Raw genomic sequence first — 18,157 nt, 5'->3', positions numbered from 1 at the left:
AGCAAATATTGAACCAGATGTAGAAGAGATTATTCGAAACGAAAGAAGCGTTGATTTCTCCCATCACATCTCGAATGCTTGTTAAATTATTATTAAGTACTAACATTTTTAAAATTTCGATGACTTGGTTTTTGAAAAAAAAAAGGGATCCCAGTCCTTAACTAATTGGGAACCACTGGTCAGCACTCTTTCATGCCAATAAGAACTTTTGATCTGGTATCATTAAATTTTGTTCCCTGTTGCTTCACAACTTGGAAGCCCAAAACTTACTAGTGGTATTTTTCCATAAATTAGTAATGGGACTTATTCAGTTCTGCACCCTTACAGTTACACACAATAAAATTGTTTCATCAACGCTCTTGATTTGACGACACAGGACTTTTTTATGTTGCGGTATATCGGATAAACTTTACTCAATCTGTTTATTTTCTTGTTTAGATCTAACACAAGAATATTTCTTTGCGCCTGTTTTTGTGTAGTTTCTTGTCTAGTCTTATCATGGTAAGAAATATGGTAAACAAATGACAATTGAGCTGACAAATTTACCAATACAGTCGGTCAAGTTGTTGAGATGAAATAAATATATAAAGATACACTACTGCCCTTTTGCTGGACCACAGTTCCAATCCAGAAAGTTTTGTTGCTTTCTTCGCAAAAGGGACAGCAAAGAACAGGATTTTGCATTATGTAGGATCGACTCGGCCCTCGGGCCAATTACTAAAGCCAGGAAAGAAAAGTCTGCGGCACTCTCCACTAGTAAAGTCCATTAATACTATATAGCCTTAACACATAAAATTTTCAAAGGTTAGGAGACCAAGATAAAAATGGTATTTTCACTTGTTGGATGTTCACTGTTGCAAGACGAGGCATAAGATTAAAAAGACATTGTGAAAGAACCTGTCTTCATATCAACAACTAGAATGTCGTATGTTTCAACCTCAGCTCACATTTAATTGTAAACTGAGATGACCTGAGCAATGAACGCAAAATGAGAAGGAAGTGTTGAGACACGAGTGAACTAGAACCATTAGAAGTTTTTATCTCAGAATTGAGTACATATTTTCATTTTTTAAACAAGACAATAAGTCAAATAAGTTTTTAATCGACGAACCATAGGGATTTACATGGTGTAAACTTTATTTCGTGTTAATAGTTTTTCTACTGCTAACTTCAAAATTATTTTTCGCACACTTTTAGCTTACTTAATTTTTCATATGTTCTGATAATATTCTTAAATATCATTACATTACATAATAATTTCAACCCATTTTTAAATTTTATTAAAGTTAGTAGGCTGTGCCCACTGACATTGAAATAATTGCGAAGCTCTAAAACTGAAAAGGAAACATTTTAACCCCTATTATTAAAAGATTTCCCAATTCGAAACATAAAAAAAGGAAAACAATTTTATTTAATGAAACATTCAGAACCTAAATTGTAAATTTTAATCTAAAGAGGTGTACAAATGTTTTGCTGTTTTAAATGCTCAACTGTTTGCTAAAAGCCGCTAAACAATAACCTAATCGGTCTCTAAAATGATCGAATAATAAAATTAATAAAATTATTAATATTATAATAAATAAAAATGGTCCAGTAATATGGACTCCCAAAATTGCTGCCAATAAATTCACCTTTTGGGACCATTGTGTGTGTGTTTCTTGGAAAAAAACACTAAAACCTGAAGAAAATTAAGTACCTAAGCTACAAGTGTGCGGAAAATCATTTTGAAATTAGCAGTAGAAAATAAAGTTTACATCATGTAAATATCCCTATGGTTCATTGATAAAAAAATTCACTGTATATTTGTTCAATATGTCTTTTCAAATACATATTGGTTTTTACTCGATCATTGTTCTTGACACTTTCGATTTTTGCATTAAAAGTTGATTCAGGATGTCTTCGCCAGACATCCAACTTTTTCGCGATCGAGATGAAAAAACATCCCCCATTTGAGAAATGTTTGTTTTCAACAACAAACATTAACATGCTACATGGAATCGATGAAACTTTACAGATGACACGTCCAAGAAAAATTGTGAAACGTACGTATTTCCAATGGGGCCGATGATTCTTCTCAGTGAAAAGTTGCCGCAAAAACCGTTGTCAATTCAATTCGAAGCGACAATGACGGCCTGGGGGCACATTAAAAGTTACTCAAACAGAAAATTGCCAGCATTCAAAGCCAAAGATTACACGTGTCCAGAACTAGCCAGATGACAAACCGTACGGAAACGGATATCGCATTGAGAGGCGTGCAACTGCAAACTACTCCTATCAGCATTGTCCGTGTGCAGATTTGTAACAGGTTGTCGGAGGGTGGAATAAAAATCCAGAAACACAACATCGGAACGTTCCAGTTGGCGACAATCGCCGCCAATTAGAGCCGCTTTAACTTGTCCATTGTACGCCGAAAAGCATTTTCTAATGTTGCTTATTCACGAACCTTTGCCGTTGGCAAATTCTGGATAAGTTTGATAAAAGGCATCCTGTGTCGGTGCCGTCATATAAAAGGTCGCAACCGGTCGATATCGCTCGCCAACTTCCTGTTAACGTGCTTCATTCTAAGGCCTAACCTTTATTTAAGTTCCTATTTACCGTGCGAATTCTGTCGCTTCTCGAGCCCTGTTTACGAAAAATCTCCTAACGCCGAACTGACCGTCCGTGAGATAAGTCCCGGAACGATTCACGACACCGGAATTTCCAGGTTCCAGGACGACCGGTGACGCCTGACTACACACGTGAAAAGAATCGTCGACGCTCGAACCAGACCAGATCTTGACACAAACCTGGAAATCCTGATAATATACAATTTCACACCGAGTGCAGGGTCTGAGTACCTACATTCTCCGGATCGAATCCATAATTCGCGTGACTAAGCAATAGGGTCGACGACAGATTGTAATCTTACTTTTTTTTTGCACAGCACGCGATTCTTTTACATAAAAGTGGCGCTTGGCGACGTTGTGTCCCCGAATTCTGCAAAAAAAAACCTTCCACTTCTTCAGATGAATTAGTCCATAAAATCGACGGAGTTGCACAAAGTCATCACGATATTTGCGTGGCCCAGTTTGTTTTGAAATTATGCAACGAGGAAAAAACCGTTCGAAACCTCCTAGTGACTGAGTCATTATCGTTACACTTGTATCAGTGATAAAAACCTCAACAATCGTCTGCGTCACATTTATCGCCTGTTGCCCATATCAGACCTCTCATCAATCGATAACACTCGGCAGTTGTCAAATGCTCAAAACATGCACTACTCTCTGTCTGATAAGATAACTAAATACACCAGTCGAATGTAAGATTAAAGGTATTACGCAAGGTCATCCTCTGCAAATCCGGGACATATAACAGAATTAGACGGGACGTCTGTCCTAACCGAGGAATTTGGTGCCGGATATAACATAATCATTCAGCCACAATGTGGACTAATCGCAAGCCTGGCGCTCTAACCAGGAATAAGTTTCACTTTTCGTAATAAAACCTCGATATAAGACTCGGTGGATTTTTTCGGCTTTCTAAAAGCCACCCCGAGTCATAAACAACCCCACCAGAAAGGGGCAAAAGTGAAAAATAAGAAAACCGTAACGACTTACTTTCATCACTCTGAGGCGCAGACAGAATAGCACTGTGTTTCTTCTTTACCTCTTCTACATTTGCTTGAATCTTATCTATCATGTCCCGTATATCTTCCACCTAGAACAAAAAGACATCGAGTGAATATCATCGTTAAGTCAGCTTTGATGTGTCGCTCTTTTACGGAGGCGCCAACTTTTTCTCCGCATAGATCAAATAAAAGCAAACGCTTCTGTCGCATTATCCAAAATAATATTACCGAGATCAAAGCTAGTGTCTTAGATTTCGCCTTCTTTCATCTCGACACGCGTCCCACAAGAAGGTCATAATCTTGCATAAAACAATAGACACGCTCGAAGGACCACCCGTTAATACAACATGATTTTCAAACGACATGAAATGACTCCTGATCCTGTGATAAACAATTCAATAACTTGTTGCACGTATTGGTACAACAGCCCCATTAAAAAATGCATGCGTGCATGCTGCTGCGTTACAAAACGGAATCTCAAATGGTGAAACATGTTTTGAAGCTGACCCAACCGCGACGCAAAACGGTATCTTTACTTTTGCATGTGGTTTTCACAGGTGCAAGCTTATCTAATTGTTTTCAGGATGTGGCGAAATTTATGTTTGCGCTAGTCTGTGGAGCACTGTTGCGAGTGCTGACATTAGCATCCTCTGGGAACCATCACGCAACGTAACAGTGCCGCCTGGTGGTGTTATCTTGTAAAATAACACCTTCAAGAGTCTCGAGATAATGTAACTGGAGGAACATCTATTCTATTACGTGTCACGGTCATATACCAGTTAATGAGCTATATTGGAAAAAAATCGACGGATCATTCCCGCGGAAGACATATACCGAACGTATAAAGATCCCATCTTTGGATAAGCTGAGGAACATTTTCCTTTATGTCTATCGCATTTTTCACAAACTACGTTCAATATATCTTGATGTATGTTACGTACTATACGACCCGAATATTCCGACGTCGTCTTCACGCTTTTCGGTTCGAATTTTAGTCCACCTTATTGAGGTCATCCAATAAACAATAATTATTACCAAAAACAAAACGTATAAATTTTACGCGAATAGAAACATAAACATTTACGATCTCATCAGATTTGCTATAAATTTTTACTGGTTCAAAATATATCTCTCTTTACAAAACCTGATGAAATTTTGAGCCTCCCACGCCTCGTTTGTAAAATGATATTAAAGAAAAATCAAGATCAAATATTCATCGTGGAAATAAGATTTGAATCGTTAAGAGTTTATTTCCTTTTACGTAAAATATAATCATTAAAATGGCTTTTGCGGAAAGGTAAGGAAATTGTAGGCTCGAAATTATCGAACAGTTGCATGTCTTTCATCAAAATTTTCCCTTTATAAAATAATAAAGAAAAAATCTCGATACGGATGTACATAAGAATATTTAACGCTCAATTACATGTAAATTTAATACATTTATCGAGTAAAAAGAGGCTTCAAAAGATTTCATGTCAAAGATAAAACATCCTACGAATCGGTAAACGTTCAGTAATAATGTTACAATAGAATTCTTGATTTTGATTCGTTTATTTTATAGTTACAAGGAAAATATTTTCTCAAGATGTTATACATATAACGAGCGTTCAAAACAATTTGTGGTCAAGCAGGCAGTGGTTTTCTCCGTCTTCTATACTTTGTCCAGCGAGAGATTGAAAGATTTTAAATTGTATGTATTAAATTAACCCAAAACTGCAAAATGCACTAGAATACATTAATTAGAGCATAATTTCAGGGCAAAAATGTTACTGCTTGAAGGATATAAACTAGGCAAAAATGAATAGGGAATTCCACAATTTTTCTTGGAAAGCAAAATAATTGCTCCAAACCTCCCAGGTATTCTTAAACACCAGATAAATGAAAAATGTTACAGGTACTTGAAACATTACATTTAATGTATCTGTCTACATATTTCTAGCACATTACAAATTTTAAACTGTATTTATAAAAAAATTCAAGAAAGGAAAAATTCCCTATTCATTTTTGCCTAGTTTATTTCAAATTTTACGTGCGCTAGGTACTACTTCCTCTACGTAGAATTTAGTGCTTTTTATGTCAACCAATCTCTCGCTGGACAAACTTTACAAAGGCAGGTCGACTTTTTCGTTGGTATGCTTTGATATTTCCTTCAGAAACATAATCTCATCTTGATTGATTAAAATCATTAATCAAAGTAAAAGCTATCACGTCGGATTAAGAAAACCAGGAAAACTGTTGTTGATTAGCTCTAAAAAAAATTTTGCAAGGGAAATAATCCACACTACTGCTCTTTCAATTAACAAGTGGCATCTTATGATTATGCTTTGACAGCTGATGAAGCTACGCCATACGTTTGCATTTTAAAAAAAGAGTCTAGACTTCTTTTACAATTAAATTCTGTAAGAAATGTCTTGGAATAGAAGCAGACATACCACAGCAAGTGGGAGTTCTTTTGCAGATCACAACTTCCAATGAAATCCCTTTCAACAGACTCGTGAAATGTGGATTCGCAGAGACTTTAGAACTGGGTTTAAAAAAATGATAAGATGATATTAATACTACATCATACTTTTTCATTAGCAACTTTGAATGAAGTTTAACCCTTTAAAACTCTTACTAGCAAACATGGAAAAATCATCGTCTCCTGATTTTGCATTCTGTAGAACACTTTAAAAATCCCTTTGAAACTGGAAGTTATAAAAACCTTCGTTGTAAAACCAACTTTTATAACAAAATAAATGTTTAATTCCCACAAATCAATAACGTCCCAGTGATTGCTATCTAAATGTTACCTCTACTAGCAATGCCAGCACCTTGTTTAACATGTTCCATAATAATTATGCAATAGTTTAACTGAATACATTAAATATAAAAATAAACATTAATTGGAGCCATCCACCCATGAAAAGCACTGCACACGTGCAATTATTGAAATTGAAGAAAAAATGTATTAACAATAGGCGCTTGACTGACGAGGGTTTTTGGTGACAATATGGCCTAGAAATAATAGATTGTTTTTGACAAAATCAATGAAATCATTGAACTGCGATTATTTATCTACGTTTCTCTTATCAACATTGTTAACTAATCCTTCACCTAATCGCGTTCCACTTTTGAATCGAACGAAATCCTATAAATAATTACTCGCTCACGTTAACTCGCCTTCGACGCTTTTGTTAATTCAACAAAATACAGAATTAATTACTTTAGAAATTAAACGTGTGTAATAAAGTCTAGGCGCTCGGCAGCTGGAAGAGACAAGAGGAAAAAAAACGAGTCATCCGCACAATCATCATAAATCCTTTAGCAAAATGTCCTTTTCTCTGGAAATTTTATGTTCATTCCCTTAAGTAATCTACTTTTTCATTTTTTCGAGTTATCCTAGGCTTACCGGTTTCTCTCTTAGTTTAATCATGTCCCCATTTTTCAATTACGAAATTTCGATTCACCCCCGCAACCCACCTAAGCGAATTTCACACAGATCGATAGACTGTTTAATTTGAATTTTGGAGAAAAGTTCACGTCGCAGATAATAATTAATCTAAGGTTTCTCCATCACGTTTCAAACGAGAGGATTAGTACTGTGGGACGTCTACGTGGGTGGTATTCAGGTTGATGCACACAACAATCTGACTCAGCTCTGTATAAACTTTTTGGAAATCATTTTCCTAATTCGGCCTCAGTCCGGACTCGGCGAATTTCCATTTTTATAAAACGTGTTCGGCTCTTGACTTAATCAAATTATGTGAAATCCCAACTGGGTTCGTGCATTAACGAACCACAGAAGTTTAATTAATTTACGGATCTCATCAACATAAACTGATGACATATTGAGGAAAAAAATTCGGAAAAAAACCCACAATTTTGAAATTTCAGCAGATAATAAAATGCAAATATCACGTGACATTCTTAGACCAGGCGGAGAATAAGAACGCTGTGCAAAAAGCGTTGCTAATTTCGTGGTTTAAGTGAAATTTCTCGGCACTGAGTGTCACATTGTTCGGATCAATATGTCGAAAACATTTAACTGTTTGCAGACGAGCCATAAAAAAAGGTCAAAACAATTGTCATTCTTTTATTACCGATCCTAGTGTCCCGATAATCAAATCATCGCTAACCCCGACCCTGTCTTGCAGATAAAATGTCAACTCAAAAAAGCTTCCTCATCATACCCTCGGATGAAAATACGTGAGACACAACGTACAAACGACTTTAATAATGTTTCGGTACCGACTCCAATTTATGGATGGTTTTATTACAAAAATCACGATTTATCGATGATACCAGTACTGGGAGGTAAATTGAGAAGAAAATATTACGGTTTAACTGTTCGGAACAAACACGCGACCAGAACATATTTCCATTTTTAAATCCTTTCGTGGAGCTTTGCATATTGTTTGTAATGCAGATTCGCACACAAAAGTGTGCCAATTTTTAAACACGAAATGAAATTTGCCACCGACAGATCTGTTTTTAATCTGTGGAAATTAATTTGGTGGCGTTTTAATCGAGCCCGTTTGCCATTTGGGACACGTAACACGTACTACCTTACGCACTGAGCGCGCTTTTATAAATTGATTCAATTCCCGGCTTCACTTGAAAAAGCTATCTCCTGAGGTGATACCCCCGATATCACATTTATTTATCTTGCGTCGCGCGCCCTCCTGAATATTATAATTCGCCCGTATCCTTCATTTTTCTTGTATTTATGTACCCCATCCGGCCTTTTCGCCATTTTTACTGGAATCTCATGAAAGTGACACCTCGCATTATTATATCATCATATACTCCCACCTACTCCGGAAGCTAATAAAATACGAGAATATTTGATCGCCACCTGAAATTTGTCACGATATTTCTGCTCGAAACGACTTCATTTTTCGATTTTCTCCGACTCGGCGACGTGCAACACGTACACGACCTACTTCTTCTTGATAATGGCTTGCATGTACTTAGAAAATGATTTGAAAATCCTCAGTAAGCAGTGGCTTTTGTGCAACGGATTTGACGGATTTTACTCACGACTTTATCTGAATGCCGCGAAAATGATTTGTTCTGTCAGAGACGAACATTTCTACGATAACCGACCGACAAAATCAACGATTTACTATCTGATTATGAATTGTTAAATAATGAGTCACGCGTAAACAACTTAACCAGAAACGAAACAAATCATATTTAAATCGTCTTATCAACTGAGATGACTTAACAACGGCGATAATCTAGCTATAAAAAATCAACAATCATGAGCAACAGTTAAGAAAATGTGAAACACAAACCTAAAGCAAAATCTTTAAATTTGATGCCTGTTAAAATACGATGTGTTGTTTAATTATTTTGTTATTGTTTAGCATACCTCTTTTTAATTATTGCTATGTATGAAACGCTTCAATTTCTTTAAACAATTATCTGCTTTTGGGGAAAAGAACAAAATGTTTAACTAACGTATAAAATCACATCTACTACATTAGCATTCGCTAAATTCATGTAATATCGTCATTTGCATCAGCGAGATTTTGAAATGGTTTTTCAAAATTTTAAATAGAAAATAAATCAGCTTTTTTTTTAATGTAGAGACGGTGACCCAAATACCTAATAGTTGACGATTACTCTGGTTTTGCATTAATTTATTGACATCTTTATTAATACATACATACATACATATATCAACATTGGAATGGCAAACAGGACTTTATTAATATTAACAAAAAGATGACTAAATATTTTCCGAGAAAATAGATTAAAGTGATTTATCATTTATTATCCCTGAGATAGTTTTAATTCCTGATATAATCACATAAAGCTGCACTACGTATATCTGATGTAACGATGGTGAACTAATGTCCTCAGAAAAAATTCTTTTAGTTGTGACTGGAACCATGTACATATTTGCCTCTTTCATCCCTGGTTCTTCGTCCCGAAAATGAGTACCACAAGGGCGTTCTTGTAATATTGTTAGTAAATAGTAATCACTATAAGAGATCTCGCAATAGAAGTGTTGCTCCAACCTTTGGAATGGATGGAAACGCATCTCTTTTACTTCGGGGTGTTGTGCTGATGGTAAAGAGCGTCGCGTTTCAATTTTCTTCTGCCATCTGTGCGGCAAGTAGCAAATCAAAAGCACTCTTACTGCAGAAGTCGTCTCACGAAATTCTTGACGAGATGGTGGTGCCATGAGCTCCATTCAACGAACCTTTCAAAAATCCATCCAGATATTATTCAATGATGGCCAAATTTGCCTCAGAGATCAACTGTTGAATGCAGTTCTGATCTGGAGTTGTTATTTCCGGTACCCATCACGCATCTATCTTTGAGAAGTTGTTACGAATTATACTGCAACTCATCTTTGTGGACAGTAATTTATTAGTTATTACTGTTCAGATCTCGATTTTATGAATTTCGTAAAAAAACGCTTAACAATCGAACGTATACTTCTTGGGGCAAAAATGGTGTCAGTGATTACTGAATTATTGAAAAGTAGTTTTTTTATTTGTTAACCAATGCCTTCAATGTCAAAGACAGAAAATTATGAATCACCCAATTTGATTCATAGATGTTTTGCTTCACTTTCTATAAATGTTAAATCACATCCGATTTTTAATTGAACACAATTCAATGCAGAAAAATACTTTCTTAGAGGTTTGTAGAAGAGAAAATTGTTAATAATGAAACCACATTTTTTAACACAGTTGGATCCTTGGAAAACGGTTTACATTTGCCACTTATTCATTTTAAATTCGATATAACTCTTCTAACCTCTTCGACAAAATTAACAAATCCTTATCAACGATAAAATTTTCTTCTCACTGCCAGGCGTATTCGGATAGTACCAAAAGTATTCTTCACCTGGATTGCTTTCTTTTATTCATAAAACTGAGGTAAAAATACTTCCGTAATTGTCAAAAAAGCATTTCACTTAAATTTTTCAAAACATCTCGTCTAAAAATCACCGTACTGCAATTTAGAAATTTTCATATCTGTAACGAAAATAACCTTTTCTGTCTTCTAGTGTAGTTCTTCAGAATAATCTTCAATTTAGTCCTGCGAATTATTGAACAGTAACAAATAAACATCATTTTTCTTTCCAGTCAGTAACAATGACAGTCATTTATAGAGCGACCGATGCAATTTAAAATAAATTAACGAAACCCGTTTCAAACCAGAATATTTGGTTACTTCATTGACAACCATTTCACACGTGAACATCTTCCTGTGGTATTTAAATACTTACTAAAATAAAAATAATCTTATTACATGTTGCACGTGCCAACAAAACCACCAAACGTGCCATTTGTATCACGTGTGCCACGTATTCGCCATCCTCGTTCTAATCTCTGTGCTTAGATATTTTCAAGTGATAATTTATCGCATTCGTGTCTCGTTTCGGATTTTAACACATTATCTTCTGTGTAACAAGCTTCTGGATTTTGCAAATCTACTCTACGTAGAATATACACAATATGTATTTATTTCACTACTTATTTACGGTCATTGTTTACTGTCATGATTTTTTATAGACAACAGTATGTAACACTGAAATGGGTTTAACACTCATTATGGTGTCTCATTTTTTTCATTTGATTAATCTTCTACATTAGCAGTTCATCTTAACATGCTTTCAACTTATAAGACAATCTATTAGTAGAATGACTATTTAAATTCAAAACATTTTAAAGAATTTACTTCATAACCACAATCTTCAATAATAACTGTTTCAAAGCTCTTATCCTATATGATCAATTAATGAGATAATTCAATTCCACTGAAATTTATGGTGGTGATAATTTCTATCTAGACACAATAAACATATCTTCTAATAGCGCAGCGTATTGATATTATTATTACACTCCTGAATTAGTTTAGGTATAAAATAATCACTCTATTAAAAAAAAATCCGCAAAGAAACAGACAACTGCATGATTCTAACATGAATTTTTTTTAATCAAATTTCTTGAAATGCGTTGTACATAATATTGTTTCCACACATAAGAAAATCAACTTGGAAAATTTCGCTAAACTGCACAAATACAAAAATACACTTTATTCACTATTTCGTTATTTATTGTTTGCCATTTCACAACATAATAAAGAGTACGTTATGTCGAAACAGATCTCAAATGATAGATCTTGAAAAAGTATTTTTAGTAGGTCCGCACAATTTTTGATAATTTTTTTTAATAAAAAACGACCTTTCAGTGTTTCAACGCAGATAATCGTCATTCCATTTTGCATAAAACGATTCTATTCAAGTTAAATTCCGAGAGCTGAAGAAAATTCCCTTGAGAAAAACAAAAAATATCTTTGCATTTTTGATAAGTAGCTTAAGGATCTCTCGTTTCGCATTTTGTTTGATAAAATCCGCGCGACGGGGCCTCGTTATGGTCCAAATAAAAGAAATTTCCGGCCGGAACAATGAAAAATTGTCAGTTGCGAACCCTTTCGGCGGCAACACTCCGGGGAAGGTGCCGGATAATCCCCACATTGTCTCCCGACACGTTCCCCATTGTGTCGTTCCGCGTTCGCCGCCCGTCCCCCGCATTTGAAAAAATAATGCGCCCCCTTAATCAGCACTAACAGGTGCTGGGGGTGGATCGAACCGAAACCCTTGACACGAATCCCGTGCAATGTTACGGCTTAGCCGATTACCACAGAGATTAATTTTAGTTCGGAACACGTTACGTGTCTTGGTTCGATACGTCGCCTCTCAAGAGCACATTTGTCTGTCCTCTTTATCACCGTGGAGGGCCACATCCTGGACGTCTCGACTCAGGAGTGACAGGGGTCGCTGGGTCGGACCCCACGGGCGCTAATTCTTTGACTTGTTCACCACAGGGTCGGCGATTATCCGAAATGTTACTCGTTCGATGGGGGCACCGACGGTAATTAAGATAAATTGATGGACATACCTCCCCGAAAAATGCATCCATGAAGCCGTCCCGGCCTTCGACGTTGACGGCAACATCCTCGGGTCCAACGTCGTCGTCGTCGCTTTGGGCCTGCACAACAAGATAAATTATAGCAAGGGGGCCCTCCTGGTGATGCGTTTTCGACGAAAAATGACATTTAAACAAAGGGGTGGGGCTTAAAAGACAAAAGAATAATGCATTTTCCACATAACCTAATTTACGGGTTACACTTACAAATTCCCAAAAGTGGGAATTTGCAGATGGGCAGAACTGGTCGGATAGGGTTTGAAAGGGTCATCAATCGATGAAATGATCGAATTTAATGCGAATTAAAGGCAAGTGATTCGAATAAAGTTCGAGTTGGAAAGTGCATGTTAAAAGTGGGATTTTTACCGCAACGAGGGCTGCTAATCTGTCCTTCGTCATCTCGAATGGGCTTTAATCACAAACCACTTAAAACTTGTGTTTTATAAAGTAATCCCATTCAAATCGTTTAACACAAACGACACTAAAACTAGACCCGAGAAACCCAACACTTTCATCGGCACACGAAAATCGATAGAAGTGAGCTGCAGTGCCGTCACAACACGGCGCATGCGTACGTTTTCGATGACGTCACTCAATAATTTTCTCATTTTCAAATCAAATTTTGGACAAATTCACGCATGAATTTGAAAATTAGTGATACAGAGACGCATGTTTGAATTTTTTGAATGCGTTGGAACAGAATCTCGACTTAACCGGTGCAAAACAGCGAAAACGGGCGGGCTTCTTACTGGTCATTTGCAACATTGAAGGGAACGCCATTGTGATCCCTAACGACTCGACGAACTAGCAAAAGTTATCTGTGGTTTTCGTCCCCATCGGTGTTTATTGGATACTTTTGCCACGCAGGTAATTACATTTGTGCATCCTCTTCCCGTCCCAAGTGTTATTTTCCCGCGATGGTCGCTATTAACAGCGCAAAATAATCGCAAAGTCGGTAACTCAATTTCAAAATCCTGTGATACGTTCTCGTAGCGCCATTTACCCGAAAATTAAAACTTCCCGAAACGTGCTCTCTCAAATCGAGTGGAATTCGCGATTTTCCACCCAATTTGCGGAAATTCGCGTTGTCACCTGTCGGAAAACTCCAACCGGACACTTGTGGAAAATTCCAGAGCGTGTAACCGTCATTTCTTAACCTCGCAGGTGTTTGGAAGTCATGGCCCAAGAACAGGAGATGCCCACGTTTAAGTGCGTCTTGGTCGGAGACGGAGGCACCGGCAAGACCACGTTCGTGAAGCGTCACTTGACCGGCGAGTTCGAGAAAAAATACGTGGCCACGCTGGGAGTGGAAGTGCACCCGTTGGTCTTTCACACGAACAGGGGGGCAATCAGGTTTAACGTGTGGGACACCGCCGGCCAGGAGAAGTTCGGGGGGCTTCGCGACGGCTACTATATCCAGGGCCACTGCGCCATCATCATGTTTGACGTCACCTCGAGAGTCACCTACAAGAATGTGCCCAACTGGCACAGGGATTTGGTCAGAGTCTGCGAGAATATTCCTATCGTGCTCTGCGGCAACAAAGTCGACATTAAAGACCGAAAAGTCAAAGCGAAAAGCATCGTATTCCACAGAAAGAAGAATCTACAGGTGAGTCGTGCGACTCATAATTGATCTGAACTCATTGAGTGTTTTGCAGTATTACGACATCTCGGCCAAGTCGAATTACAACTTTGAGAAGCCATTTTTGTGGCTGGCGCGGAAGCTGATCGGCGACCCTAACCTTGAATTCGTGGCCATGCCTGCACTGGTGCCGCCAGAGGTTACGATGGATCCTCACTGGCAACAACAAATTGAGAAGGATCTCAAGGAGGCTCAAGAAACTGCACTTCCTGAGGATGATGAAGAACTCTAAGATTTTTAGTTGCATTTAGCCATTAATTTTATATAATTTAACATGTTCACTATGTTATTGATCCCCCATTTACTTTAAGAAATAAATGTTTTTTCTAAGTTTGCCGAGTGATTTGCACCTACCGTGAGTAGTCTTTGCATTAAGTCCATCTCGGTCAGTACAAGATATCACACACAAACGCACTCGTGATTTTAATCGGGTTACACCGCATTAATATTGCTACAGGTTTAGGTAATCTGGGAGTAAATATTTGCATCAATTATGTTATAAAATTAAACAAAATTCTGACTCGTAAAAATTTTATGTAATCACACTTTCGCACAAAAAATCAAACCCATGAAGAAAGGTCCTAATTGTTAAAACAACTGTCTTAATCCTAGACAACAGAACAAATATTTTGACGGTATCTTATCGTTTTACTGCTGCAAACAACGCGGTAAAAGTTTTATACATTTATTAGATACTGATTTTATTAACGTAAAATACAAATTAATAACTTAAAAAATGCTAAATATTTGTTGATGTAAAGAACTATGCTGACGTGTATCTTCACGGTAAATAAGCTCTCGCTCGAAATTATTTCTGAGAGACTCTCTTCTCTCTTGCTTTCTTTCCTTCAGTCAGTTGTAATCTTTCACCTTCTGTCATCGAAGGCAATATTTTCGTGACTACTCCAGTACCAAGCGTTTGGGAACCATCTCTTAACGTAAATCGTTGACCGGGTTCCAGCACCATTGGTCGGATCATTTTCAAAATCAGCCTGGAAATAAGAAATATGTTCCTTATGTGCCTAAACATAACCAACAAATTTGAAAATCCAGTTAGCTAGTCATGAACCAAAATCAAATCGTGGATTGACTCGTACGATTGTCTGTCTGTATTGGTCAATCTCTGAACGCACTGACACCTGCACCTTGAAATCATAAAGACAACTTACAAGAGACAACTAATGCATTTTCGCATTACAATTCAATAATTTTTACAAGAAATATTAAATACGTCTCTAGAAAGTTAGGTTAGACTAACACCGGCACTGCATGCAGTTATAATACAGATTCTAGCATAAATTTCTTACAATTATTAAAAAGAAAATTGTCATTGACACTTAATTTGACAGTTCAAATCGTCTGTTTTTTCAACTGAAGTTTCAAATTTTTGGACATAACATGGATCAAACAAAGAAACTATTATACGTCAGCCTGTCGTAGTTACGTCACTAACATATCGGCTCTCTCCTACTCACTTACCGGAAGTCGTAACTTAATTACTGTCTTGTGTCATACCAAACATAGTTCCTAGCTAATATGTTATATCTTTTTGCGTATTTAGCATACCTACTACTATTACCTTTCCCTATTAATTAAATCCAGAAAAAGACAATTACCTAGAATCTTCTCCTGGCATAACCATTTCCTTATCAGGGACAATGACCTGAATAGCACAATCCCATGTCCTGCAGAACATTTGCAACTGAATGAATGACGTAAAAGGTTTAGTCCTGCCACCTTCTTCTTTATTGAGGATGTATACTTGGGATTCTATATGGTCGTAACTTTTCACGGTGCCTGGTTTGGCCATGACCATACCTAAAGGCGAAATTATTTGTCAAATAGGGAATAATAAAACTGATTTGTAAAGTGATTAGATTTTATCACGTGCGTGTCTACTTAATTCTTTAAAAAGGAGTTACACTCAGAAAATAAAAAAATTATATTGTGTCATTTCTTTACCTGTGAAAAGAAATAAATCAGTTCAAATTTAAAAAAAAAACTCCAAATTTATGATTTTCCAACTTTTACAACATCAATAAAATGAAATAAATCTTCGTCCGCCGTGAGCATAAATTATGCCAATTACTGCACTTTTTACATTATGCAATTCAATACTCTTGTGTATTGTGGGTTGTGTAACCCCGCAAATCTTACTTCAAAACTACAACTGCTAATTTATGTCAGAAACAATACTTAGAATGAGAAGTCCTTCTAAGTCACAGATCTCTTTTGTTTATTGTTTCTATTTTGTTCTAGCAAGGAAACCACACTGATATGCTAAACACTCACACATCAGCTCAAGATCTTGCATTACAACTTTCATCATAAAACCTCACCTCTCTTAATATCATCCCTTTTAACACCCCTCACAAGAGCTCCCACTTGGTCTCCAGCTTGTGCTTCTTCTAAAATCTGATGAAACATTTCAACCCCTGTCACAGTGCTCTTCATTACTTTATTATACCCAACGAATTCACAGTCATTGCCCTTTTTCAAAACACCCCTCTCTAGCCTCCCTGTTACAACAGTTCCACGGCCAGGGATAGAATAGACATGTTCAACTGGGAGCAAGAAGGGTTTGTCCAATTCCCTGACAGGGGTGGGAATGTAGGAGTCAATCTCCTTCAACAACTGAGTGATAGCTTCTGATCCCATTTCTGGATTTTTGCCTTCTAACGCGCACAACGCGGATCCGCTAACTATAGGCACATTGTCACCATCAAAGCCCATCTGGGACATGAGTTCACGAATTTCCATCTCTACAAGCTCGACCATCTCCTTATCAGCTGCATCAACTTTATTGATGAAGACAACAAGATGTTCAACACCTATTTGTTTAGCTAACAGTAAATGCTCTCTTGTTTGGGGCATGACGCCATCTGTCGCGGCAACTACCAAAATCGCGCCGTCCATTTGCGCCGCCCCTGTGATCATGTTTTTGATGTAATCAGCGTGTCCTGGACAATCAGTGTGACCATAATGCCTATTTTCTGTCTGGTACTCAATATGAGCCACATTAATAGTAATCCCTCTAGCCTTCTCCTCTGGCGCGTTATCAATATCTTGATACTTTTTTGCTTCAGCTAGTTTTTGGTCGGCTAATACTTTCGTTATCGCGGCAGTTAACGTCGTTTTGCCGTGATCTACATGCCCGATCGTACCGACATTACAATGAGGTTTGTTGCGGTCAAAGACTTTCTTTTCGGCGTAAAAACGGTTTTGTGTGTATGTGGGGATAGTACATTGGATAATTCGAGATTGGTGGTGGAGTTTGCAGGCGTCGTTTAGTAAAACTTGCCCAATTGTACGATGCAAAACTAAAATCGGGAGATCACTAACCTAACTTTTTTTCATTTGGTATTTACCTGGTAGCGAGCGTGCAGCTATGAATGATGCCATCTTGAACTTAAAAGTAATCAGTTGTTAAGTTTAGTCACAAGGGTTGTGTCAATTTAACGCAAAACTTGGCTCAATTAATCTGCCGCATAAGAAATTAACATTATTTAACCCGATTATAAAATATGGCGGAATTGATAACTAAATGAGGAACAGAAGAACGAGAAAGTCACCAAAAAAGCGCGGGTTATTCAAATAAAAATGTTATGTATTTAAAGTTTCAACTATAAAATTTAGCAAGTCTTACCATATTCTATTGTTTATTACACAAGAGACACGTGTAAAGTCACAAATCTAAAGTAACAACATATTTTGTTACATGGTTTCAATAATTAAAATTTTTGTCACAACTCACACGAAGACAATTAAACTATAGTTTAATTATCTGTGAACTCACATTACATGTAGAGATCTTCTTGCTGCAATTGATTTTTAAGTGACCAATTGACTTTTAGGTCTATTACTTACTATCAATAAAATTCTGTTAAAATCTAGAGAGAAAAAAATTAAATACATATATAATTAAATACATATATAGTAAATACCTAATTCTTTTATTTCCAGTTTCCTGGTAGC

At 36.9% G+C, this 18,157-nt stretch overlaps 3 protein-coding genes across 10 annotated transcripts in view; 1 reads left to right on the top strand and 2 right to left on the bottom strand.

Annotated features, from left to right (window-relative positions):
• Syx1A (Syntaxin 1A) overlaps positions 1–14,586 on the bottom strand; it is a 44,746-nt gene extending 30,160 nt beyond the window's left edge. For 7 of the 8 annotated variants that reach the window (XR_011157869.1, XR_011157868.1, XM_069042310.1 and 4 more), the window contains exons 1-3: positions 12,907–13,097; positions 12,514–12,603; positions 3,597–3,696 (exon numbers count right to left, since the gene is read on the bottom strand). Coding sequence is in view for 6 of the 8 variants with exons in the window: in XM_069042310.1 (XP_068898411.1) it covers positions 3,597–3,696; positions 12,514–12,603; positions 12,907–12,939 (223 nt within the window). In the remaining 2 variants the exon portion in view is untranslated. Of the gene's footprint in view, positions 1–3,596; positions 3,697–12,513; positions 12,604–12,906; positions 13,098–14,536 lie in introns of those variants that run through there. The other variant, XM_069042313.1, reaches the window with a different exon arrangement.
• Positions 13,256–14,512, top strand: Ran (RAN, member RAS oncogene family). The gene is made up of 3 exons (XM_069042316.1): positions 13,256–13,407; positions 13,705–14,149; positions 14,199–14,512. The coding sequence occupies exons 2-3, from the start codon at positions 13,718–13,720 to the stop codon at positions 14,412–14,414; spliced, it is 648 nt and encodes a 215-aa protein (XP_068898417.1). The 5' UTR covers positions 13,256–13,407; positions 13,705–13,717; the 3' UTR covers positions 14,415–14,512.
• Positions 14,587–14,851: 265 nt separating the features above from the next.
• On the bottom strand, positions 14,852–17,735 carry mEFTu1 (mitochondrial translation elongation factor Tu 1). The gene is made up of 4 exons (XM_069042308.1): positions 17,551–17,735; positions 16,522–17,502; positions 15,799–16,000; positions 14,852–15,174 (listed from the first exon to the last, which is right to left on the bottom strand). Exons 1-4 carry the CDS (start codon positions 17,582–17,584, stop codon positions 14,991–14,993), a joined length of 1,401 nt encoding a protein of 466 aa, XP_068898409.1. The 5' UTR covers positions 17,585–17,735; the 3' UTR covers positions 14,852–14,990.
• Between the last annotated feature and the right edge of the window lie 422 nt (positions 17,736–18,157).

Source organism: Tenebrio molitor, chromosome 3, assembly GCF_963966145.1.
Source record: "Tenebrio molitor chromosome 3, icTenMoli1.1, whole genome shotgun sequence".
Taxonomy (NCBI): Eukaryota; Metazoa; Arthropoda; class Insecta; order Coleoptera; family Tenebrionidae; genus Tenebrio; species Tenebrio molitor.
Note: the sequence above shows the minus strand (reverse complement) of the source record. Positions and strands in the feature narration are given on the sequence as shown.